The sequence below is a fragment of the Ammospiza caudacuta genome, chromosome 5, assembly GCF_027887145.1.
Source record: "Ammospiza caudacuta isolate bAmmCau1 chromosome 5, bAmmCau1.pri, whole genome shotgun sequence".
Lineage (NCBI taxonomy): Eukaryota > Metazoa > Chordata > Aves > Passeriformes > Passerellidae > Ammospiza > Ammospiza caudacuta.
In genome coordinates, this window is record NC_080597.1 from 58,066,655 (window position 1) to 58,092,213 (window position 25,559).

Sequence of the window (25,559 nt, forward strand, 5' to 3'; positions counted from 1 at the left end):
GAGGGAATGTGTCTTTTTTAAATCTGTCTCCTGACCACACAATTGCATCATTCCTAAAGCTCACTGATTGCTAGGGAATGCTGTTGTTGCACAATATCACTTCTTGGATGTTAATTCCGTTATTAAACTAAAGTGTATAGTACTCTTACAGTGGATTTCAAAGGTATAAAATTTAACTACATTAAACCTGGACATATCTAGGCTGTCCTGCTTTGCCCAATTCTTCTTGTCACAGTCCTGGTGAAACTATTTGCCTTGTAGCCAAAAAGTGCTTAAATAGTAAGATACCTCCCATACTGTCCTGCTTAGCATAACTGGGTTGGCCAGGGTTAAGGAGCTCTAGGTGGTAAATCCCTGCCCTCCATCTAATCCCAAATGCTGGAACAATCCAAGGTGGCTTGCAAATGCCCCTGGAAAGTATGCCAGAGCTTTCAGGATTAGAGGAGCTGCCCAAAAGCTTACAGGTGCATTTTGCCTTCAGATTCACTGCTTTCACTTGCACTGTCTTGGGTATTTGAGTTGCTTCTTCACAGTATCTGAAAAGAAACTGGCTACATATCACATCTACAGCAGAATGCTCAAGTTAGAAGTTCAGATTGGGTGCAGCAAAACTGGTGCATCCATTTAAAGCAAATAAAAAAAAAACCTGGATTTCATAGGCCCACTCAAGAAATAAATTTGTGCTCATAGGTTTTATAACATAGTGTTCCTCTAGTAGTATTATACTCTTGTACAAATTCACCACTTAGCCTGAAAATTCTGCCTGAGCTCGAGAATATCAATTTAAAAAGTCATCCTTCTCTTTTTTTCATTTTTAATGACTTTAGGTGATGGCAAATTTACTTCATGCAAATGTGAAAGGTTCCAGTGGCTTGACTACATTCATTTCTAACACTTCTCCCTCATTTTTTTTTTGCCTGAATTTTATCTCAAAGCTCCATTTTTCAATGGACAAATCCTGCCAGCAGTAGCAGGAGGAAGCTTGGCTCTGGGATAGGCAAAGCAGGCAGAGGTCTGTGACTGCTGCTTAGCATTGTTTTGCTTACTGCCCAGTTGACCTGGATAACCTCAACTTTGTCTGCTCCTAGCAATGCTCCTCTGAAGTGCAACAATGATGTTTTCTGCCTTGTGTCTTCCCCTAGCTCAGCTATTGAAAGATCTCATTCATCATCTTAGCCACTGCATCCCTGCCAGAATTTTAGCTGTGGCTCACCATGGCCCTGAAGTCATCCTTCAAGTCACTGCTTTCCAGATTAGTTCACTACACTCCAAGTTTAACCTGTGTTTGAAGAAACATGACCTTGCATTCTGTGCCTGCTATAAGTAATGTCATTCAAAGAGCCACACAGAGCATATTTTTCAGCTTGCTTTGAACTGACCTGCCCTTAGTCTGGCTGCTGTACCATCAGTTATGTCACCTTCACCTTGACCGCCACAGTGCTGTTTGCTTCCACATCACCTAAGACTATAGATTAGACAAGGACTGTGTATCTGTCTATGCACAAATCAACCACAAGTTTTATTTGGTTCTGGGAGTCTCATTTTCTGAATTTTCTTCTATTTAACTGCAACACTTCTGTTCTGTGGGATGCATTCCTCCATTTCACACTCCTCTTTCAGAGAAAGAATGGAAAAGGCAAGTAATCTTTCATCTTGTGGCTCTTGTGTTGCATGCAGGGTTCCTACTACTGCAATGCAGTTGAAGATACTGCAGAGGGATATTTAAATTCAAGCCAGGGAAAAAAAAGCCTAATTAAAGTGAGGAAAAAATTATGAATGCATTTCTATTTTTAGGATTTGTGAAACTTGCCTTAACAGAATCTTTGGGCTTCAATTAATAGACATTCCATTTTTAATTGGAGCGTTTTCCTGCATACAATAGTTTAAAGTAAAGGGTAGTTAATTGGCATTTATTTGAAAATGAAAAATTTTAGTTCAGGGGAGCTAGTGTGTGCTTTTGAATATGGTATTGACTGCATAGGTAAAGGGGCTGGGGAAGGGAGGAAGATGAGAAACAGACAAATGATGCTAGTGGACATGTTAGCTAGGCATTCTAGGTGCTGTCCTTAACAACTGTGCAAGAAAAAGATATCACAAAACATACCAAAAAATGGATTTAAAATAATAACTTTTCACCTTTCAAGCTCTATGTTCATAAGTAAATCAGGAGTTGCTGAACTTCTCATGAGTTTTGCTTTGCTCACCTCACATCCCGTCCCATAGATGAGCTTCTAGGTTGTTTTATTTGTGTTCTTTCCTGCTGCTCACATTATTCGTGCACTTCAAATAAATAGAGATTTTCTGCCCAGGGTGTAATGCCAACTAGCTGAGGTTTTTTGTGGCAGCCAGGAAAAACAAGAAGGGGAAAGGGGAGCTTGTGGAAGGTGCTGTGACAGGCAGTGCTCAATGGGCAGCATTCTGCTGCTCAACAGGAACACAGCTCCTGGGGGCTGTGCTTCAGATCAGGTCCTCTTCTGCATCCAGGTGATTTTGATTCCAGAAAGCTAGTCCTTTTCCCATTAGGCCAGATTACTATGCTAAAGGCTCTTTAAGGGAAGAGGAAAGAAGTATGTGAGTTTCCAAGACTCATGTGTTTTGAAGTCACTGCTGCACAAAAATCACTGCTCCTACTGCTGTTTAGTCATACCATCCTAAAAACTGTTAAATTGGTTTAAAAATTCAAATATCATCAGATCAGGCTTCTGTTCTCTGTGTGAGAGCATCTGCTTAGAAAAACTGGATTGTACTTTTATTCAGAAAGCAAATGACTTGTCACAAAGCACTGCTTTGTTCGTATCCTGGATGTTATCTTGAGCCACAGAACAGGGCTGTTCCTTTGCATTTCATGTGCTGCATAACCTCCTTCCCAAATGCTGGAGCTATCAGAGAACCATTGTTGCCTCCTGTACATGGGAGCAATCTTAATTACTGCATCAGTCTCAGGATAAGTTCACAGTTAATCAAATATGATGATGAGAAGGAGAGTGATAGGCAGATAAGCAGGACTATGGCAAAAATGTCAGCTGAGTAAAGTTTTCTTGGCATGTTGCTTGGAACCAAAACAAAGTCCTCCTCTTCCAAACGCTGTATTCAGGTCAGGTTCAGCTATGTTTTGTTTAGAAAGCATCTCCATCAATATGAATTAAATTTTTCTCAAGTGATTTGGTGCAGATTGAATTATCCTTTCAGTTGGAATGGGGAAGTGGAGGGAAATGCTCCCACATTTTCCCCTATAGCACATCATTGAAGAATGCTTCTGACCACTGCAATAATACAAAGTGATTTTTTTCTTTGCCAAGCACAAGCATGCATTTGAATTGGATAACTGCAAAAATTGCTTATCAAGCTTGGTGACAATACATTTAGCTCAGAAAGGAACATTAGCATTAAAGCAGTGAATAACTGGATTGTGGCATTGTGAAGTTTGAAGAATTCCTTTTCTTTAATCAAGTGTAGACAGCCTACTTCCAATTTTTACTAACTCACACATTTTCTTAAAAATAGACAGGTTCTACTTTTGATATAACACCAGTAGTGCTAAGTGGCTTATGTTTCCCTCCACGGAGGGTATTCTGCACCTGCTGTTTCCAGTCTTACTGAAATGTAATTAGACTAGCTTGACTTTGTCTGTGAAGTGGCAACACAGAACAGTTATAGGACATCAAGAGTCACTTTGTTCCTTTGCTCTTAATGTCTGTATTGGAAATCCAAGCATAAGTATCTTGATGATCCAAAAAGGAGAGCAATGATGAATAACTATCTCAAGCCTAATGAATTTAATCTTTTACATAAAAATGGTGAGGTGGTAGTTTTCATAGAGATGTGGTCCCATCCAACTGCATGAGCTCCTCTTGTTTGAGAGAGGCTCCTCGTTATGGTCAAAGACTACTTAAGTTTCCTTTTCAAATTTTTTTTTCTTCCTTCTTCATAGCCATCCTTGTTAGTGCTATATTGTAAGTGTATTTTGAATAGAGACAATTATCTCCTTCTCGCTTTTTCCTTTTTTAATTTTTTATTTTGAACTGCTTGATCATTTTGACATACCATCGCAATGACCTTTGCTAACAACTCTGCCAGGAGGACATCAAATTGAATGTTTCATTATTAGTATTACACCATTCAGACAATTGAGTGATTTTTCTTAAATATTCCAAGTTAAAGAATAAATATTGGAAAATTATTAGACTTACTCATGTTTAAAGAATGAGATAACTTTTAAATGCAAATTTATATGATAATGCTGAAACGTAGAGGTATAATTTATTCTGGAAATATGCAAAAATAGTGAATTTTAAGTATATATTATTGAAAAGTTCAAGTAGTTCTTGCAAACTTGAAATATGTTATCTTTGTGGCGTGCTCATATTAAAAAAAAATATTTTATGTGGCTAAATGGTAACAAATGAGCCAATGTTTACCGTGGTAAGGAGTACATTGGGGACATAACCATTAGACAAGGGTAATTTAGTTTTATCATTATCAGTTAGAAATACTGCAGTTGAGTGGAATATTTTATTACATGAAAACATCTGTAACCAATATATCCCTTGGGAAGCTTACGTGACCTGTGATCTGTTTGGAAAAAAATGTTTTGGTTTTACGAGGCTGTTCAAAAGCAAGTATGTGCAGTGGGCTGTGTCCCAGCAAATCTGGAAGGGGCTCCCTCCTCTTTGTGTACTCCTGGAAATTACTGGGAGCTGTAGCAATGTTTCTGCATTCCAGACTGTAGGCTTCAAGCTCACTCCATAAATCATGGTGCTGAAAAAGACCTGGGAAATGTGTACAATCATGCTCTCTACCTTTAGTGGTACTAAAAGATTAGTGTGTATTGTATATATAAACAGTAAAATATATATATTCTATATAATATTTAATAGCACTCGATGCCACACAGTGTTTACACACAGTTATCCTTGCTGTGAGGTACTCTAAAAGTGCAGCAGTCATAATAAGTTTTGGGTCAAAAAGCACAATGCAGGCTACTGAATATTCACATTCTATTGAAGTGTGCCAGTAATACGAGACAAACAGCATCCTTAGTATACTTATCAGCCTTGCTCTGTACCTGGCTGCTTTTTTTTCCCCCTCTCTCTTTCAATGAAGCCAGAATATGTCATCCCAACTTAAATTTGCAAAGCAGTCACTTGTGCTCTAGCCTTCATAGTGCTCTGGCAGGAAAATAAAGTACCCAGCTCTTGAGGACCTTCAGTCAAGGCTTGGGAAGCCAGGAAGACAGAGGGATAGACAGCCTGAACTTGACAGCCCATTAGGTACCTGACCTTCTGCTTAAATGACTATTGAATTCTTGAAGATGTGGATTAATGCTTTCTTTTGTTGGGTGAGATGGGCAGATAGGCGTGCCAATTAGAGACAGCTTTGCCATGGGGTGCTTGGGGTCCTACAGTGCAAGTGGTTCCTTAGCACAGTGTTTCTGTAGAGAGGAAATACTGAGAAAAACTGCAACTTCTTTACAGAGAGGGGAAAATGATCACATTCACCCAGGATTTCATTTCACTATAACACTCTGTAAGTAGAGTCAAAACAATTTGTTTCTAGTTCTTTGGCTATTTCTGAGATCCAGAAATCAAAACTGGCCAGTTTATGGCCACAGGCATAATGCAGGAATGTTCCAGACCAATAATATGTCAAGAGTTCTTTCAGCACAGGTACAAAATAGGTTTCATGCCAGAAAGACCATGGCATTGCCTTTCTAACAGCACTTTCAGTTCACACATCCTCCATGCAGCTCTGTAGCCAGAGGGACCCAAACACAGCAGAACAAAGGACATCTCTCAGCCAAAAGACCATTTTTCCCTTTAAGTGGAGTGAGCTAGTGCTGCTTCTTAAAAACTCTTCCTGGTCTGGGGAATATTTAAACCACAGTCTTTTCCATTGAGCACTTTATCAATGCAATGATGGAGCAAACCTTTATAGCCAAATGAAGCAGATCTGTGGGCTCTTGTCTGTGGTGATGACACGGTGCCTGGGATTGGGCTAGCTGTGAAACCAAGTGTAATTCACCCCCAAACTACCATCTGTTTGAAAGATATGAAAAGTATGTGCTAACGGGTTGGTGGCAGTGCATATTGGTTGCAGGCATGGAATTAGGAGGAGTGTAAAAGTTTTGACCCAGTAAGGAGGGGTCCTGCAAGGAAAGCAGGTCACTCATAGAATGGAAAATCTTTTATTTCCAGTACCCTTAGAGGCAGGTGAAGATGAGCCTCATGGGATTTTTTTCCATGTACAAGACAGTCCCAGACAAAGCAAGGCAGGCTTTGTGTCACAGTTGGGTAAGCTTTGTTTGGAGAAAGTTTATCATGAAGGAAGCCACATCATTTCTCATTCGTGAGCAAAAGGGTTTTAGATTCCGAAATCAGTGCACAGATAATGCAGAAATGGGACAGCTTGTTTTGTCTAGATTTTTGAGTCTGCTTATGTCAGGAGGTAGGAACTTCAAGTCTAATGTTGCTGGCTCTGTTTTCAGCTGATGGCATATAAAGGAGGCTATGGGGAAAAGCACAAAAAAGGGCAGCAAGAGTAATGTAACAAGGAAGGAGAAGGTATGGTGTGTATTGAGGGAAGCAGGTGAGCCTCCAGTTTGGAGGCAGAAATGTTGCAAAGGTAGTGTTTGCACAGTGTGAAAATATCCCTATTGTTGTCTCACACAGAGGAGCTGTTAACGGGGCACACAGGAAACTCTTTGATCAAACACCTACATCGTTTCTTAGTGCTCTGCTGTAATTCAACATTTAAATGGCAACGAATGTTCTCCCACTGAGGTACTTTTTTAATCTCTAACATTTCTCTGGAGAGATACTCTGAGTAATTTTGAAAATAAAAACAAACATGTATAAATCCAACTTTTTTTTTAATGGTGTAAAAATTTAATGGTTAAATAGGATGAAAGTGGGGTAGTGTCAGACCACTGGCATAATGGCAACTGCTTGCTGATTCCTAGCCACATAATCAAGTTAAGGAATGCTGTAAATTGAAACATGCTAAGCTTTTCGTTTTGCAGCAAATAATGATTTATGCGGTTCTTCCGTTGACATCACCTCGTGTCACGGAAGCATATTTTAACAAGAGGTATGTAGTTCTGGTAATCCCCAGGAAATCTGCACACTGTTTACCAAAACCCACTTTTTTAAAAGATTTGTGCTTTGCCAAGAAACCTGGAGCATGTCAGACTAGAAAAATGCTTCTTTTGGTGTCTGAGAGGAAGCAGTATGTATGTGGGTATAAAGTCACATGCCTTCATGGTAAAAAATGTGGAGGTAATTTGCCAAACAATGGTGTTTTGCTTCCAGAAGTGGGAAGCCACTTTGATGGATCTTGTGGGCCCGAAGACAGAGGTTTCAGAGGACCTAACTTCTTACAGCTGATGAGAGATCTTTCTGCTTACCTACAGCAAGAAAGCTGAGGAGGCAGCTCTGATTTTCTTATCTTTGTTGTTTCATCCACATGGTCAAAACTGTATTTTAGTTTCTTCTGGATCTGATATTGCAGAAGTATTTTTGGTCCTGTTTAACTTTTCACTTAAACAGTTTAGTGGCTATAAATGTATAATGATCATGTTGTTACCTTTGTGATCCACTTGCATTGATGACTTTCCTTTTGTCTTACTTGGCATATGAGGTGAAACAAATGAAAGGCTGTATTAATTATTCACCAGCTAAAGAATCTCTTTCACTGTTACTTTGTTTCAGGATTGTAGATACCTTTGCATAAACGAATTGATTTTAGTCATAATATTCCAAGTGGTGTTAATTAATAATTTAAATATAATTGTTTTGGAAAGCTTTTTAGCTTTATTCTCAGCAGCTGGCACCAGAAAACAGAATTTGGCAGTGATTTAACTTCACAAATATGGAGCAAGTTTTCTGCAGCTGTTATCAAATGAAATTAGTAACTGAAAGGTGTGGGAATTTTTTTGCATGAAAGGTTACTCAAGCCCAAAGCCAATTGTGTTCTAACCTAAGATTAAACATGAGAAAAGTGTGTAGTAGGGGCAGGGAGTTTCCTAAGGCATTTGCACCTCACTGTGACTGAGGAGGGCAGGGAAGGAGGAAGGAGGTTAGTGCCAGAGCAATCATATCTTTTATCTCAAGAACTATTTTCAGCAAGGTATGCTGATCTTATTTTCCATCCTCCCACGCTTTGGATAAGAGTTTCGGGAAAACTTTTGTTTTTTCCTTTGCTGGGTATGGATCTTATACAGATTTCAATACCAGGGGACTACCAACCTTTTGGGTAAACTAGTAGTTAGATTCACTGCAGAGGAAATTAAGGTATGTCAATTCAAATAGGAAGCTGATTTATTGAGAATTGTCAGAAAAATCTTTACTTCCTATGCTAGTGTTGCAGACTTTAAGCCACTCTGTGTGGAGAGAAATTAGCTTGTCAAATACAGTTTGGCCATGGAAGAAGAGGTTTTTAGCACTGCAAACAAATGGGTTTGGGGTGGCAGAGCTTTGTAACCCAGGGAGCAGGGCATGGGATGAAAACTGGGTGAGAACAAATGCTTCCAGCTGGATGCAGCAGTGCCCTGCAGAGGCACTGATCCCTGGCAGCACGGGCACAGCCAGTCCCAGCTGCAGCGAGCCCCTGGCTCCCTGTCCATCGCCTGCTGCAGCTTTGCTGTGAGTCCTGCTGCCCTTCCAGAGAGCAGGATCCACCCTGTCAGCAGCAGCACCGTGTGCTGTGCCAGGGATGAGGTGTCCTGGTGCCACCCTGCCAGCCTGTGCCACGGCATCTGCCCCCGGGTGGGGCACGGGGCGCTGCCCAGCCTTCTGTGGAGCCGGTTTCAGTGGCTTTAATTACATCTGCGGTTTGCATGGCTTTGCTTGGCCATTAAAATCCATTTCACAACGAGGAGTATTGAAATGAGCAAGGAATATTAGTGGCAGCTGTGGATTTCCTCCAGGCCTACAGGAAGAGTAAATTAGTTACTGAAAACTTGACAGTTTGTCCTGAGTGCTTAACTCCTTCCTCTCTGGAAGCTTGATTTTCAGGAGCAAGTGACTTTAAAAGGAAATAGTATACCCAATTTTTTTTATTCCTCCACCCTCTTTTCACAGTAGGTCTGTAATTGCAAAACCAGCCAGAAGTGATTTGTTTGAAGAGGAAGTGTGGGAACTTCCTTTATAAATATTGCCTTTCCCTTCGTGTGCATCCAAACGCGGTTTGCTCTGCTGGTGGAAAAAAAAAAAAAAAAAAAAGAGTGCTTGAACCAAACAAGCTCTTATTCCTGTAGCTCATGCCCCATGTAAGTGTGAAAGACAGAAGTTTTATTGCGGGGAGAGGGACACCAACAAAAACCACACCTAAGAAAAGAAACCAAAAAAGCAAAAACAAATTATTAAAAAAAAAAAAAAAAAAGAAAATTTAAAAAGCTGGTTTTCCCCAGCCATTCCCTATCACTATTTTCAGATGTGTTCATCCTCTGCTCAGGAGCACAGGGCAAGTTAAGGTCCCGTGGAGGGGTGGGGGGGAAATCAGTGTTTGCAGAGCTGGCGATTACAGAACCTGCTGTGACTTGCTCTGCCAGATAGGACGGTATCCGCCCGAGCCAGCTCCTATCGCTGTTCCGAATGGTTTCTTTTTAAAAAAAGTGTGGACATATGTATCTTTCGTAGTGAACTAGTAACAGTACCCTTCCCCAGACTTGAAATAGTATTGAAGAATTTGCAGAAGAGGGCTCAGCCCCAGAGGAGCAGCCCCAGCCAGGGCAGTGTCCTGCCCAGCAGCCACAGGTAGATGAGGCTCACAAGGAGAGACCAAGGTTTAACCTGGCAGGCAAAGCCACGCTGGATTTTTGGGCTGGGGAGAGGGGTGTATGGGATTTTTTTGTTGTTGTTTTTCTCTTTAGTGAGCACTGTCAGGGTGTATGGGCTCTCTGGGTGTGCAGGCAGCCAGCTGGCCTGGCTTGCTGACATAAATCAGTGCAGATGATGGGAAACAAGGCAGGGGGTCCTGTTCCCAGCTCTGAAGGATTCCAGATTAGCAAGACAGGTCACAGAGAAAGCAAGAGAGAGTGTGGAGGGAATCAGGCTGATTCTCTGTGAGGTGCTGAAGATGAGAAGAGCTCTTCTACCTGATTTAAAGGAGGAAAGTGTTCTTATATTGCTTGCAATTAGGCTGAGATTCACCTTGTTCCTTGGATTTGATGGACAAATGAGACATTACTGCTGTTATAACTTTGGATTGCTGCGATGCTTTCTGATCTGTTCAGCAAAAGGCACAGCCAGGCCACTGTTGTATTAATGAGAAGGTTGTGATTTTTATACATTTCTCAGTGGGGAAGATGAAATTTCACTCAAACTTCCAACCAGGCTTTGTAGTGGTTCCTTTTTCCACTTTTAGAAACAAACAAAAGAATGAAATTTGCAGTGCAATGGGCTATCATGGGAGAAATCAGTCACTATAAAAGAAGACACTGGAAACTCCACTGATCCATCCAGCTGGTCTCAGGTGAGCCTTGCCTGGCTCATCGTACCAGTACTCCTTACATCCTTTCATACCCCACTTCAGAGGAATGGACATCTCAGTTCAGGATGACAAAGGAGTGAACTTTGGGTTATTTTTACTTTTAAAATAAAATTAAAAATAAAGCCCTACAGTGCTCAGGATAAACTTTTCATTCCTCTTGTTCTCCACACCACTATTTGCTGCTGTCTCCTTATGTCTCTTATTCTCTCTTATCCATGCCTCATTCTCCATTTAACAATCTTTGCTTCTTTTTACCTTCCTACATTTTGAATTTTTTCCTCTCCTTTTTCACACTCACACTGTCATGCCTGCTCCTTTCTCCATTAAGGCAATCTGCATTCTGTAATTCAAGGAGTAAACCTTCAAATTCTGGTGTGAGTACTGAGTACATGATGAAAGAGACTGCAGGACTGGGCCTTAGCTTGGCAGATATATGGGAAAAAGTAGTGAAGCCAATTTTAAGGTAGTCTTATTTACTTTGGTGGTTTGTATCACTTTGGTTGACTATTAAAATGTGTATTTCTAAGGTGAGGTGGGCACCAATGGCATTGTGTAAATAAAGAATTTCAAGAACTTAGTATAAAAGTCTTTATAGAGGTAATATATTACTTCCAGTTGAGAGAAATGAAGTGGCACTTTAAAATCAGTTTTACTAGCACCCTGTGTTTAAAAAAAACCCTTCTTTTTCTTTTTGTTTTACCTCCTCTGCAAGCCTGGGCATGTTTGAGGCTACCAGGATCCAATTTCATGTAGTGTCCTATTTCAAATCCAGGCAAGAGCAGACTGATTGAAAATCGTGCTGTCAGAGGTAAAACTGCCTGTGGAATGCCTTCAGTGACACAAAGATGAAAGGGAGAATGTAATATAACAGATTCTGATTTTCTTTTTTGAGGTGTGAGGCTCTGGAGCAATGTTCTTGAATGTTGCACCATTTACCTTGATTGAACAGTAATGGTTGTAGAACAATTTTGGTGAATTTTTTTGTGTTCTTCAGTTAGTAGTTAACAACTGTGCTGTGAAGAGGGGATGGTTGGTGTTGCTGGGGCTGTTTTAAACCAAAGCAGCAGCTGTAGAATATTTCATGGCAAGCACAGATCTACCTATAAGTCTGCATAACACCAGAATAACACAGGATTCCTGATAATTCTTGTCAGTGAAGTGCTTACAGGTATTTTGAAATGATTGGGCTACTTCAGTACTCTGAAAACTGCTGGCGAATGTGAGCTAGCCTAACTGGTCTGTGTTTATATTGGTTTTTAGGGTCAGCACAAACACAGATGGCAGTCAGCTTCATTTTCCCATATGTTTCTTTGCCTCTTCTCTTCCCTGTCCCACAGAGGCCAAAGGATTAAAGAAAAAGAGGACTACATGAGAATGGGGAACAGAGGGAAACAGAAATAGTGTTTTAGGACTTCAAAGGAGTAGGAAAGTGAAAGGAAAACTGAACTTGTGATCTTTGGTTAATTTTTAATTCTGGATGTCATGGTTTATAAATGGAACAGCATTCCTCAGATAAGTGCCCCCCCATATCCCCAAGACTCTTCCCAAACCAACCACTCACTTGCTCATCCTGCTTTCTTTCCCCTTCCCAAACCAGGGGTGGAGTTGAGAATTGGAGACATAAAAAGGGGGAAATTACAGGTTGAGATAAGAAATAATTTACTGGAAACAGCAATGAGATATGAAAATGAACAGTTAGAGCAGCAATATTAATAGCAAAAGTATACAAAAAGAGGGTGATTTACATGGAAATAAATGCTTACCAGCCAGCCTGAGGTGGTGCAGGTGGTGCAACCTGAGAAAATTAAAAATGACCCAAAGCCACACTTTTCTTCCTAGAATAAGAGTCCTTTATTTCCATGCCCCTCCCTGCCCTCACCAGTGATTATGTGGATGATATAGAATAACAACCTAGACATAGCCACACAGCTCCAAGCTCTGTCCCCTCACAGCTACTGCAAAACAAAAACTTAACTCTGTCCTGGATGAAACCAGGACACTGGGTAACTTAAAAACTTGGCTATGCAGGATTATGTTGAATTCCTGGAAAACTAAGAGTAAACATTGTTCTGCTGTGTAATGCTGGTCTGTCTCCTGTGTCCTGTGCTGGGTGATGCTCATGGCGTGGGGAGCATCTTGCATTGCTGGGAGAGCAGCAGGTTGCACAAATAGATCCTTGCATGGAGGGGGTGTGTCATGCTGGGTGGCCTTGGCTCCATTTGCTCTCAAAAGAAAGGGGGAGGCTCAGAAAAAAAGTCAGTGTCCTTACATTCTGATAAAGTGCTGTCTAGAGCCAGCCAAGATAATAGCAGTGAGCCAAGCAGAGGAGAAAGAAAGTCAGTAATAAAACTCAAGAGCTCATGTGCTAGAAGTGAAATCTGATGTCTGTGGTCAAGGAGGTGGAGAGGGCAGAATAGAGATGACCTAGAGGTGAGGGAAGATAATGCATTGGCCAGATGTTGTGTGATTCTGAGTTAATTAGAGATCTAAACACACTGCAATGTTTAGAGTATTAGGTTGACATCTGATCTCCCCTAAAGTTTTTAGTATTAAATTCTTCTGTTTCCATGTGAACGTGGTCTCAGTGTTGTAATGTCTTCACTGAAATGTGAAGATCCATTCTCAAAATCAAGCTCAAAAAGCAGTATGTAGTTTTATCCTATGTGCTCCATCCTATCAAGGGCACTGTGCTTGTTAGCTCAACAGCTGGATGAAAGTTCCATGGGCATGTAAAAGTCTATATGAAAAGTATCTGCTCCATATGTTCTATACAGCTGAAGGCTCAGGGGAATTAAGTTTGTGGCTGGGAACCGGATAGCACAGCTTTCCATCTCTGACCCAGTACTTGCCCTTTTTGACAAACAAACAAGATCCCTTCTCAAAGAAAAGTGATTCATGATCTGTTTTTAGCTCTAGAAGCAAACATTAAAAAAAAGGACAAAAAAAACCCCTCAATATGTTCTTACCCATACTTACAGCAGCATCAGCTTTAGGCACTGCAGAACAAGTGCCACACTTTGTTCCTTGCTGCTTTCAGAAGCCATTATCTCCCTGGCAGCTGCAGTGCCAGAGCACCATGTTACCTGCTTGCAAAATTTTGCACTTGGATACAACCAATCAGCCTGAGTTTCTCATCTATTTGAAATAATGGCATTTGAGACCTTGACCCTGACCACAGAGGTGCAGTTGTCTTATGAGGGACAGGGCGTTTGCAGGATGGGGAGATTGTTCATGGTTGTCCTGTTTCTGCTGGGTCATTGACCATACAGGGTGGTCTTCATCCTTTCCCCCTAAGGTGTATTTTGATTTGAAAGGCAGAAATTTTGTCATGTAAAAGGTGGGAGCAATTAAGCTAGTTCAGATTGAGACAGGATAACAGCTAAAAGTAGTCTAACCTCTTGCTGTCTTCTGTGGGTTATGGAGGGGAGAGGGAGTCCTCCCCAAAAAGCAGTTCAGGGAAGATTAATTCCTAATCCACAAGGCAATCCATGGCAGACTCTTTCTGTCAAGCTAATGGAGAGAGAAGAAACAGAAGATTAGCCTTGTTAGACTGAAGTTAGATTATGTGACCATCCCTTACCCACTTGCTCTGTTGTGCTCATGGTTTCTGTCATCTTTAAAGAACAATTTCTCTAAATTGCTGAAGTAGTTTTTGCTTCAGGTCACTTTGCAAGTGCCTCCAGCTGTTAGAGGACCTGTGCTAACAATATGTATTGAAGCTCCTTTAGTTCAAGCAGTCCATTTTGACTGGCCAAATCCATACCATGAAAAACCAGAACCAGTGTAAGATACTGAAAAAGAGCTGTTGTGCTACGAGCAGGAGGTAGAAGGAAGAAACAAAACCAAACAAACCAAAGAAGCCTTGTGGCAGATGGTACCACCTGTGTCCATCCAAAGCAGTGTGCCATTTGAGTGGAGAAACCTGGAAAATCTGATGACTCAGTCTGAATACATAGGGAGACAGTGAGCGAGATTTCTGGCTTGTGTCCCAAGCCTCTTATGAAAAAGGCTTCCAATTTTATAACACAGAAAATTGAATACAATTTGGTAGCATCATTCTCTGGCACACTTGAACTACAGACTGAAATGCCTGGTGTATCCATGTGAGAACTGCCACATAAGTAGTTAGATGACTCTGTGCCACGTCCTGGGTTATGGCTGAACCAGTTTTCTCAATAAATACATTTCTGATATTTTTAGCAAAGGATATACCTTTAATAATAGCTTTATTATTGGGGGTATAGCTGGCTGACCATAACAGTTAGGGTTGATAGCATTTGATTGCTTTTCCAGGCTCAGCCAAATACTAATTTCCATGCACCTCAGTGCTGGCATCTGCAAGGCTGGATGAGGAACCAACTGTGCAAGACGTGGCTAAATTAGTGTTCAGCAGTGCTTGCAAAAATGCTCGTAAGGAAAGAGAAAACATGGATATATAAAGCAAACTTCTCAGCAGGATCAAGTCTTGTTTCCTTGCTGACTACCTCCACCTCCTTCCTTCTTGGCTGTCAACAGGATGATAATGGTTCACATTTGTCCTTCCTTTTAACTTCTGAATTTTCTTTTCCTTTACATGTTTAAGTTGCACCAGATCTGTTTTTCCTGTTGTTGGTAAAACATAGAAAGAAATCTGCCCTTTACCTTGGTCCTACAGTCTCATTTTTTTGTCTGTCTCTTGGCTTGGCTGCTTTACTTTACACTTCCCTCCTATGACCTTCCTCAGCCCAATCCTAGACTCTCCAGTTAGACTGTATCATGCAGCTGTGCTCTAAATATCTCACCCAGCTCTTCTCCAATCTCACAATTTTGCTGAGCATACATGCTCATCCTGTACTCAGTAAGGTTTGTTCCCTCATACAGCTTTTCTCTGCAAAGAGGTGAATGTACATAGTCTTAAAGAACATCTTCCCAAAGCAACTGCTTATAGGGTATGAACGCAGAAAATTAAATTCCATGGAACATTAGCAAAATTAGTTTGGTTTAGGACTGGACAGCCTCAAGAAACATGAAGGGAACACAAAAGTCCTGCTGATGTTTGTGTCTTACTTCCCTGGAAGCCAGTGTTATGTGAGTCTAAAAGTCATGTTCAGTTGAGATGAGATGGCTTTGGAGAAAAGGTGGTGGATTTTGCCAGGTGTTCAGGCTCTCTTACCGGGGAACTGCCATGAGGTGGTCTTTTAGTGTTGGGTTGTGCTGCAAACTGTTTGATTGTGCTTTGCTGAAAGCAACTGAAAAATAACTCTGTGTAAGGAACAGAAGCATACAGCACTCACTATGTCTATTGCTTGGGATATTTATTTGAGGACAGTTGTCATCTTCACATTTATGTTGAACAATCCACATGAAACCTTGTTACCACTTTTTGGCATATACAGTGATGTTAAATAATATTTGATGGTGTTTTATCCTTCCCTAAAGAGACAGACATTGCTTCTCTTCCATTCTTAAATGTTTGGTCAGTGGCGGTACCAAGTACTGCCACTAGTCAGAGCATGTTCAAGCTCTAGCTAGCGGAGTACCAAGTCATACAATAACCCATCTGTAATGCTAGGCATTCTTTTGGGTAATAGATCAGTTTAGCTCTCAGTTCTTCAGTAATTAGTTGTACATCTGTGAGCAACTGTCCATCTGATTTACTGTCCTAGTAGCTATTGAAATAGGGAACATTGCCCCATTTAGCTTCAGGATGGAAAGTTATAGTGTGATAAAGTTGTGTTTAAAATGTAATAAAACTGACTGCATATAAACAAATTACAAATTTATATTACACTATAGATGATCTTAAATCATATTTTAAAGTTCATAAATTTAATGTGATTAAACATAGCTTAATGCATATGAATCTATTTTTAATTGTTGCCTTCTTTTATTTAGTAAGAAGATTAAACTGTCCTGGAAAATAACTTGATTATAGTGAAGAAGACTTAGTGGAAAAGTGAATGTAAGTATTTCAGAGCATGTGTCAATTATTTATGTTTGCAAATCATTGACATTGGTGATACTGTAAATCGTGATAAATTGGCAGTCACTTTTATTAGGGTGAGAATGCAGGATCTGATCACTGTGTGTATGTGTGTGCATGGTATAGAATATCTATTATATGGATCTATAGGCTAATATATACCTAAATTATTTTAATGGGGCCATGTGCTGTTAGTCACTTGCATGCTTAAGAACTATTTGCAGGAAAAATGACATGAAGTTGTCACTAAGCGCCCTTAAAAAGATAAAAAAACCACTACTCCCATATAATACCCACAGGGATTCTTAAATTCGGTAATGCAGACATATTTTCCATTTCCAGAGGAATTCAGTCTAACTTGGAATAATGCACCCCATATATAGTAATTTTTGGTATACTTGCCCCGAAGATGTGAGATTATAGTAGAAAAAGATTGCACCGTGGATTGGCAATTCAATTTAGAGTGAAATACAGCAGCTGCAAGTTCCAGGCTAAGTGCATCATTGCTCACTTGAGGTCTCTTTTTCAAACCTGGAGTCAATAGTTATCTAACAATAAGAGCTTTGGTTCATTTTCTAGAACCTCTTGAAACTGTTACTTTGCTGGGGAATACGCCATTATTTTTCTTAGAGTAATTGCCTTCCTTAGCTGTATTTCATAATAATGTGAACCCCCTAACAGTGTGGCTGCATGTGTGTATTTGCATGTATGTATTTGTGTATGAGGCAAAGCTGCGTCTCTGCAAGTCTTTCCCCAGGAGACTGTGAGCGGCTCTGATGTGCAGGGCAGCAATAGTCATGAACTTGCAGCCACCACAGATCCGTTCCAGTGGTTTTTTCATATTACATTTTTCCCACGATCTCACCTTCCTTTTCCCAGAGCCTACTGATGAGCTTGGAAGCAGGCAACTAAGCCTTTCCAAATGCTGAATAAAGTACAGAATTAATGACTTAGATGTTAAAGAGGACAGTGATTATGTCTTAAATGTCTAACAAGCTGGGACAGTTGTAATTCTAGCCTTTCAGGTTTTACTAACTTGTCTTCAATAATTACTGGCTGACCAGTAGTACTGAAAGCAGCAGGAGCTGCATATAGCATTGCAAAGTGCTGTCTGGTTTATGTAGAGTTGTCTACTGATATAAGATTGCTTGAAATTAAGATCGTCAGATTTGACAACATTGTACCTAAATTGAAGATTTACAGATCAGGCAGTGCCTTGATTCTTTCCATTACTCATATCTGGCCCAGTTTGAAATGTATGTAGGCTTATACAATATAAAATAAAGTCATTTAAAACCTTTCAATGTGTATTGACCAAAACAATGCAGTTTGGAGTAACTTACTGAGACAACTTTAGATGTCTCAAGATCCTAAAAATACATTTCAAATGACCCTGTTCAGGCCAGTGACACTTCCTGAACTATCCCATGTGTGTGACAAGTTTGTACATGCAGAAGTTTTTTGCCAGTTGCTTTCACATTTTTCTCACCACTCCATCTTCAGCTGTTACTTCTGGGAAACTCGGGAAGGGTTATCTTTAGTTACCATTTTTTGTGAAATAAGCAGAATGTTATTGGTTTCCTCTTTGTAGTTTTGAAGGGCCTATTTAGCAGGAGAGCACAAGTTGAATGTCAGTTGAGCTATAAAAGATATCTGCCCAGTTAAAATGTCATTTCATGTATGTATGTGGAAACAACTAAAAGACATGAATTAGAGCTGTATTTCTGGAAGCTGAGGAGTAGAATATTGGCGATGTGATTATTAGCTGGTCCTGAAACTGGCAGAGGACTAAACACATCCTGCAGAGATGGATGCTAGCCTTTTGTCCTTCATATAAAAATAATTATCATCTCTAGTGTGTGTTATTTTTCTGATATTTTGATTCTGTGCAAATGTAGTCTGAGCTCCTAAATGTAAACCTTATTTTTAATCTGGCTCTGACAGGTATCTGACATTAATATTAGAGATTTATCCTTCTAAACATCAGTGATTTTCAAAAATTAATTTGCCTCACATTGGCTGGGCTTTTTGCAGTAATACAACTGCAAAATCAACAAGTTTTTATGGAGAGCAGAAAATACTTTTTCATATACACTTTTAGTTTTGTATCTCAAAAGTGGCTAGGGAGATATTCAAAGACATATACAAAGACAGCATAGCTGAAGGGAGGGATCAGAGGACATCATGGGAACCAAGAGGAGCAGTGGCTTTACCTGCAACCACTAACAAACTGGAGGTAGAGCCCTGAACCTGTGAAATCCAGCTCTTATAATCATCCATTTTGAAGTGTGGCACATCTAGAAATATTTATTAAAAATTTTTGTTTAGTCAAAATTAAAAATTAAATTTGAAACTTGAGCTTGAATACATTGTAATGGTTTGGCAGAATAACTGGTAGAATGTTGGCTTTGGTTACCTGTAAAGCCAGAAGGTGGAACAAACTTGCTCTTCCTCATTCTCATCCAATGAAATTTTGGACTCACCTTTCAAATAGATGAAACACCAAGGTGGAATGTTGGATAAATCCAGTGAAATGTTAGCTTGCTGTGTTTCTTTACTTCACAAAGGGGTGAAAAGAAATGGAGAGAGTGAGGGTTTTGTTTCTCTCAAAAATAAGGAAAGGCTAGGAAAAACATAAAACGGGCTGGTGGAGATGATGAAAAGCCAATTGTGTTGAATTATGCTGATGATACATCAAAATAATCTTGAGGCAGTGACTGCAAGGAGGAGGAAGGAGTGTGTGTACCTTGGGGAATCAGGAGCAGGCACCATCAAGTAGAGCACAGGCAAGTGAGTGCACAGGATGAGGGGAAGAACACTCAGCCCTGATTAGATACCAAAATTAGGTTCTCGCTGCAAATTTTGTAATCTGCGATCCCAGGAACGAGTTCTTAATGTAGCACTGAGTGTTTTTTCACTGTTCTCAGCAGTATTCCTTATGTAAAATGTGTGCACTGGCATCTTAAATAGCCTGATTCAAGCACCCTTATGGAGGGTGAGGACCCCATCATGTCATGTGCTGTCACTAAGCTCTGCTAGCTGGTAGGCAGGTTCCTCCTGGACAGTCTACAGAGATGCTTTTTAGACTTCTAGAATTATAAAATATATTCTCAAAACCAGTGTCCCTCTCAAAAATGTCCATCTTAGTTTCAGGATCCAGCTGGCTATTGTAAAATTAATTATTGTTTCTAAGAGCTTGGCTCTCCTATATTGTGAATGCTACAAATAATTCTCAGCAACATTTGAATGAGGTGTATAAAGCATAGCGGCATTCTTGATAATAAGGAGAAAAATAAATAATTAGGAGTTACTAGTTCATTAAATAATGTCTATGCTGTGCATGAAATGAGGCAGGAAAACAGAGGAAGTCTCCCATTTATAGAGACTATCATAAAGGAGTCACATAAGGAACTTTAATTCTATGCGTGACAATCAATCAGACTTAAGTCCCTCTAAGAATCACCTCTAAGACATTTCTTTAGATCCATAAAATTTAAGTCACCAAAACAGGTAAAAATTGTTTCATATTTTCTGCATGCTTTGGGCTGTGGGCAAGAACGTGACATTGCAAAGTGGTCCCACAGAATTTCTGCCCTGTCACACTGAAGCCCTAAAGGGCATGCAAGGGCTCTACACATGGGCTGCATCTGTCTTGTCTTCATGCATGTGGTTTCTGGTATCTCCCAGTACCTATGTCCTGTCTTTTTTCTTTCCCTCCATCTTGGTCTCCCTGTGTTGCCTGGCTAATTTTAAGGGGAATACTTCAGCTCCAGGAGAAATTACATCTCTGCACTACCAGCATGAGTAGCCTGTGACACCAGGTCAGGCTGTAACCACCAGCAGTAACAACCACAGGAAAGCCCTGCATAATGATCTCTCCAGGATGTGTAGAGCACACTTATTTATGTTGTTGTTTTCTCACATGCTATCAAATACAATCTTTTATTTCCCTCTAATCTGCGTTTATATTCACTAGGTCATGTAAAGGCCAAATGTCATGCCTTTGCTGCTAGATCTTTGCAATGAGAGTGCCCATGGTGAAAGTCCTGCCCTCATCCTGCCCTTATCAAGCATGGAGTCGCTGGGGGAGAGCTGGCTCCACAGGCAAGCCTTGGCTCTCCATTTTTCTCTAGCAGAAGCCTACAGGGTGACCCATCTAACAAAAGCATTGCACAGCTTTGTACATATTTCATATCTCTAGCTGTAGATAAACTGTAATAGAGTTTTGCCCATATGTTGGCACCTTTCCCTCTTTAGAGAAATGAGGCCACGCTTTCCCAGTAGTTGCATACTTGAATATCTGAAACATGTTATATACTTTTCATACTTCACTGTGAGATTTGTCTTGTAAAAAACATTAGGTTAGTTATAAAAATGTGATTTATTGGAGGGTATGAGTGACCCTTCTCCCTAATCCAGTAACACCTGATGAAGTCTACAGGTTTGGCTGGAAGACCCACAGGAGAGAAGATTCTTGCAACAAAACATAGCTATTTATTTAGAGGTGTTCATTCTTCCTCCTTGAAACACAGACCCACATGTCAGTCTTCTTTCTCATGTTTCTCTGAAATTATCTCCTGGGGAATATGTAGAAAAACAAACAGTAGATTCTTTTCCATTTTAGGAGAGGAATGGAGACAAATTCAACTTCAAAATACTTGGTATTTTAAATGCAAAATGTTCCTTCTTTAATTAATACTTGGCAAAGCATTTAAAAGATCAAAGTGTCAATATTAGCTAATTCTCATGACACACCTGTCAGGTAAGTAAAAATTATATCCATTTATAGCCCAGGAAGCTAAATGCTGTCTAGCATCAGCACTTTCACAGTTGCTACCTAGTTAATTTACTGAAATAAGTAGTCTAATTCTCAAAGGTTCTTCATATTCTTAGTTGTTCTAAATTATGCTTAGAACTCCAGAGTACTCACTCTTTTGAAACTGAGTGCAAGTATTTTGGTGCAGAAACATGGGTATGTATGGAAGCTGAACCTGAGGCATCCACACTTAAAAGAGTTTTTCAAAACTTAAGCAGCCCTAAAAAGCCTAGAGCTGGAACCTACATGTTGTCAATTCCCAGGCTGGGCTCAGGTCCCTGCACTGCCCAGCTCTCATACCTTAAGGCAGAGTTGTTTCTCAGTGGAACTGAAAAACATGTGAGCTGTAGGTAGTCTTGGGAGGATCATTCTTCAAAGATGTTTTTTCTTTTTTGCAGGGGACATGTATAGAAGGAGTTTTTAGAGAGGGAGAGGGTGCTTGAAGTGGAAAGAAAAATGGTGTGTGACAGAAATTAATTCTTCTACCTCCTGCTGTTGCTTCTATTAGAGATGCAGGTTATCTTGTTATTTCTGTCATGACTCTCTCTCCTTTTGTTCCAGCATCAGCAGAGTGGTATAATTGGGCTGGAGGACAAATTTTTTGCTGCTCTATTGAGCAACGACTGAAAGGGAGAGGAGATTTTGAACAAGTGCTGTCTCCCCTTCAGTGTGCAGTGCAACTTGTTTCCAAATGGTGTTTTAGTTGGAGTGGTGGTGATTGTCAAGTGCCTTGCTTTGTCTGTGCAAACAGTTTTTGTAACCTGTTTGCTCCATTTGGTGTGGCAATGCCCAGCCCTGAATGCAACACAAAACTTAAGGATGGCGTCACTCCATGCCAGTCTGTTCTCCCTCTTGCAGGAGCAGGTGGGAATGCACAAAACCCAGCCAAAGGCTGTCCATGAGTTGGCACTTAAAGGAGGGAAAAGGCTAGGCTACAAAAAGGGGTCTCAAGGGATTGAACAGCCTGGAGCAGGCGTGCATGGCTGAATTAGGAGTTGGAATTGTCTGGCTTTCAAATTCAGAGAACTTGTTTGCTGTCTTGGCCCTGCTCAAAGTGAGTAAATGCTACTGCTAATGACAAAGCCCAATAGAGGAGGAGTGAAGGATTAAAAACACCAAATGATGACTCACCCTCCCCTCTCCCCCTTCCCCAGTTTCAGTCCCCACTAAACCACTTTACCTCGCCAAACCCCTGGTGGCATTTTGCTTATAAATAATCATGTGTTTGAAATGTTAAAATGTGTGGGCAGGGATTAAAAGGATATGTGATGCTACAGCATTAAAACAGTGCAAACCTCTGCAAGGGAATTGTGAAGGAAAATTATTTTTAGCAAGGGCTGCTGCATCCTGGAGAGATCAAGAGAAGGCAAAAAGCAGTTTACGAAAGTCTAGCAAAGCCAAGTAGAAAATTTACTGGGTGCAGTAAAATAGGGCTGCACATCAGTTCTCTGTCATATTAAAGGTGAATCTGAAGTTTTGGGCAGATGCAAAGAGGAGATTCATTGACAAATTTCTGTCAAAGGTACCAGCCTAAACTGTTGTCCTTTTCTTACTGTAAAGGTTGATGAATACAACTGCAGTGGTTGTCACCCACACTGTAACAGGTTTCTTCCTTCTCCTAGCGTGCAATGGGAATGGTAACATAACCCTCTCAAATCAATGTGTCAGCCTGTGGTATTTTACAGAATAAGCAGGTTGAGTTGCCCATTTGGGATATTATTCTATACTCTCAAAGAAGTGAGGATATTGGCATCAAGTTTCTTGTTGCGTCTGGCAACAAAAATGGAGAATTGTCCCTGCTTAGAAAAGCAAATGCATTACAGACTTAGAGGGAACTGTTGCAAATCAGTTTTCAGCATTGACTTTAGCATTGATTGTGCAGCTTGAGTATAATTTTTAGTGTCATTCTCAGATGCTACATTGGCTTTATCTCCATAAACCTTTGATTCCTGGACAAAGTAAGCCTTTTTATGGGACTGTTGCATTTGAGTAGGTGAAATCAGCTTCCTCACCTCACTTCTTGATTGCAGATGAGTGGACAATACCAGTGTGAACAATACTGATGTGAACAGGCACAGATAAGGGCACTGTCCTGCTGCTCTTCTTGCTGATGATCTGGCTGCTGTTTGTTTGCCTGTACAGGGGAAGCCTCTGAATGCTATGCCTGTAGGAACTGTGCAATTACTAATAAACAAACAATTTTTAGGAGGGCCCATTCATTTCATGTCTCCTTAATTTTTGAGACTCACTCTGAGCCCACAGAACCTAGGGAGCAGTGCTTTGCGCAGAACTCCTTGGGGGAGGCAGGATAGTGCTACTCCTTCACTTTGGCTGCCTCCTGCCTTGCCCCTGCAGCCCCTGCTGCTCCCTGCTCCCTACACAGGGCCTGGCCCTCTCCCACCTGGCTTGTGGACCAGGCTCCTGCAAGAGTGCATTTGAAATCTTCATGCTGCTGATCCCCTGGGTTTGGTGCCAGGGCAGCCTGGCTGCAGGTGTCTTAGGGGTCTCTTCATGGTATGGGACTTCTGCTCCATTCCTGCAGTGCGTCCTCCTGCTTTGTCATAGCAATGATGTTGTTTAAGCAGTTGCCTTAGGTAAAACGGTCACTTTGCTAAATGAAAATGATTTGGCTAATGCAATGTTTTGTATAGAATATACCATCTCCACTGCTCTTAACCTTTGCTGTTACTTTTGTGCTAGCAAACATGAAAAAATGCCCCGTGCATTCAGGATGTTACTTTTTTAATGCTAAATTTTTTATTTATATGAAATCTATTTAAAAGCCTAACTTGTGTTCTTGTTTTGTTTTTCTCCCTCCTTTAAAGCATTTAAACATATTACTTGAACCTTCATAATAACCTTTAATTAATGTTGTATTTAATATTATATTTAATTAAGGGATTTTAAAAGGATAAAAGTAAAAATTAAATACCGAGACAACTTGCTTGCCTAATAATTTTTTAGGGCTAAATTCAAGGCAAGCCTCAACTATATTTGATTCAATTAGTGTAGTGAAATTGACATTGTATTTAAAAATAACCATTCCTTTTGACTGCGGGGCAATATTCTGGTATACTGTTACTGCAGCACTCAATTTGATCAAGCTGACATGACAATATCATGAAATAATGTCAATATGCAAAAATATCTACATTTGAGGTAGGAAATTTCTCATTGCCAGTCAGTAAGCCAATGACTTTGTAAACAAAAGCCTTGTTTATCTTTGCTGGCTTTCCTTAAAATTGCATGACTTAAATTTGTTACTAGTTAACTGAATCATATCAAATTACAGTTGCTGGGAACTTACCACTTTGCAAAACACTGCAATTCTTGTTTTTACACAGACAGTGTTTCTTAAAAATGGATCTGGAAATTTCCAGACAATGAATGGACCTGCCATGGTTTTTAAAAAACATGACTTTTAGTGCTTGAGGTCTGGGATTGTTTTGTTTTATTTTGTTGTTTCATTTGTTTTGTTTTGGTTTTCAACCTTGAAATTGCCAGGTCACAACTTTGGCCTTGGCATCCTCTGCATCAGTTTACACCCAAAAATCATTGGCTACTGGCCATTTGTCTCTTCAGGGTACTCAGAGAAGAGAAAAGGGTCACAATACCATTTACATTGTAATGAGCAAAAACACAAAAACACAGAGTACAGCTGCTATCAGGGGTGGTGAGCAGATTCCTGAAGCTCTCCTGCACTTCTTACAGCCAACATCTTTGTAAAACATAAGCTGTATTATTCTTTACAGAAGACTCTGGGGAAGTTTGGTCCTGGTTCTGCAGTGGCATTGGTTGCCAGTGCATCCTCAGAAATATCCAGAAACTGAATGACTGTAGAAAGCTCTTCTTGGCTGCAAAGCCAGGAAGATCCTGAGGCTGGGATGGTTCTAGGAAAGAAATGTGGTCAACTGAGCTGATTCATTACATTTGCCAGGCTTTCCATACCCTTGTGTGAATCAGGCCATCCATCCACATGTGAATTCTTTAGCTGATTGCCTTGAAAGATGTATTTGATAGCACTTGTTTACAGTGGTCCAATCTGCAGGATATAGATTTTATCTGGGGTGTAAATATTTGTGGTGCTACCCTGACTCTGCTTTACCAGATGTGTTTGCTTCCTGCTTGAGCTGCCCCACATGGGAATGTTCTACCTGTTTGCATGATTATAGATTTTGCCTAAAGGAGCATTATGCAAAGAAGTTGTCTCTCCTGAGGGAAGTATATGTGAGGAAAACTTTTACAGCTCGGGGAACAAGCTATGCTGAGAGAAATTGTTCTTTGAAAATATGT

The 25,559-nt window shown here is 40.4% G+C and overlaps 1 protein-coding gene across 2 annotated transcripts in view; it reads left to right on the forward strand.

The window, feature by feature from the left end:
• The window catches only part of PLXNB2 (plexin B2), a 250,394-nt gene that overhangs the window by 120,260 nt on the left and 104,575 nt on the right, over positions 1-25,559 (forward strand). For both annotated transcript variants that reach the window (XM_058804457.1, XM_058804458.1), the window contains exon 4: positions 16,363-16,429. In XM_058804457.1, coding sequence (XP_058660440.1) covers positions 16,428-16,429 — 2 coding nt within the window. In that variant the 5' untranslated portion in view covers positions 16,363-16,427. The remainder of the gene's footprint in view (positions 1-16,362; positions 16,430-25,559) is intronic.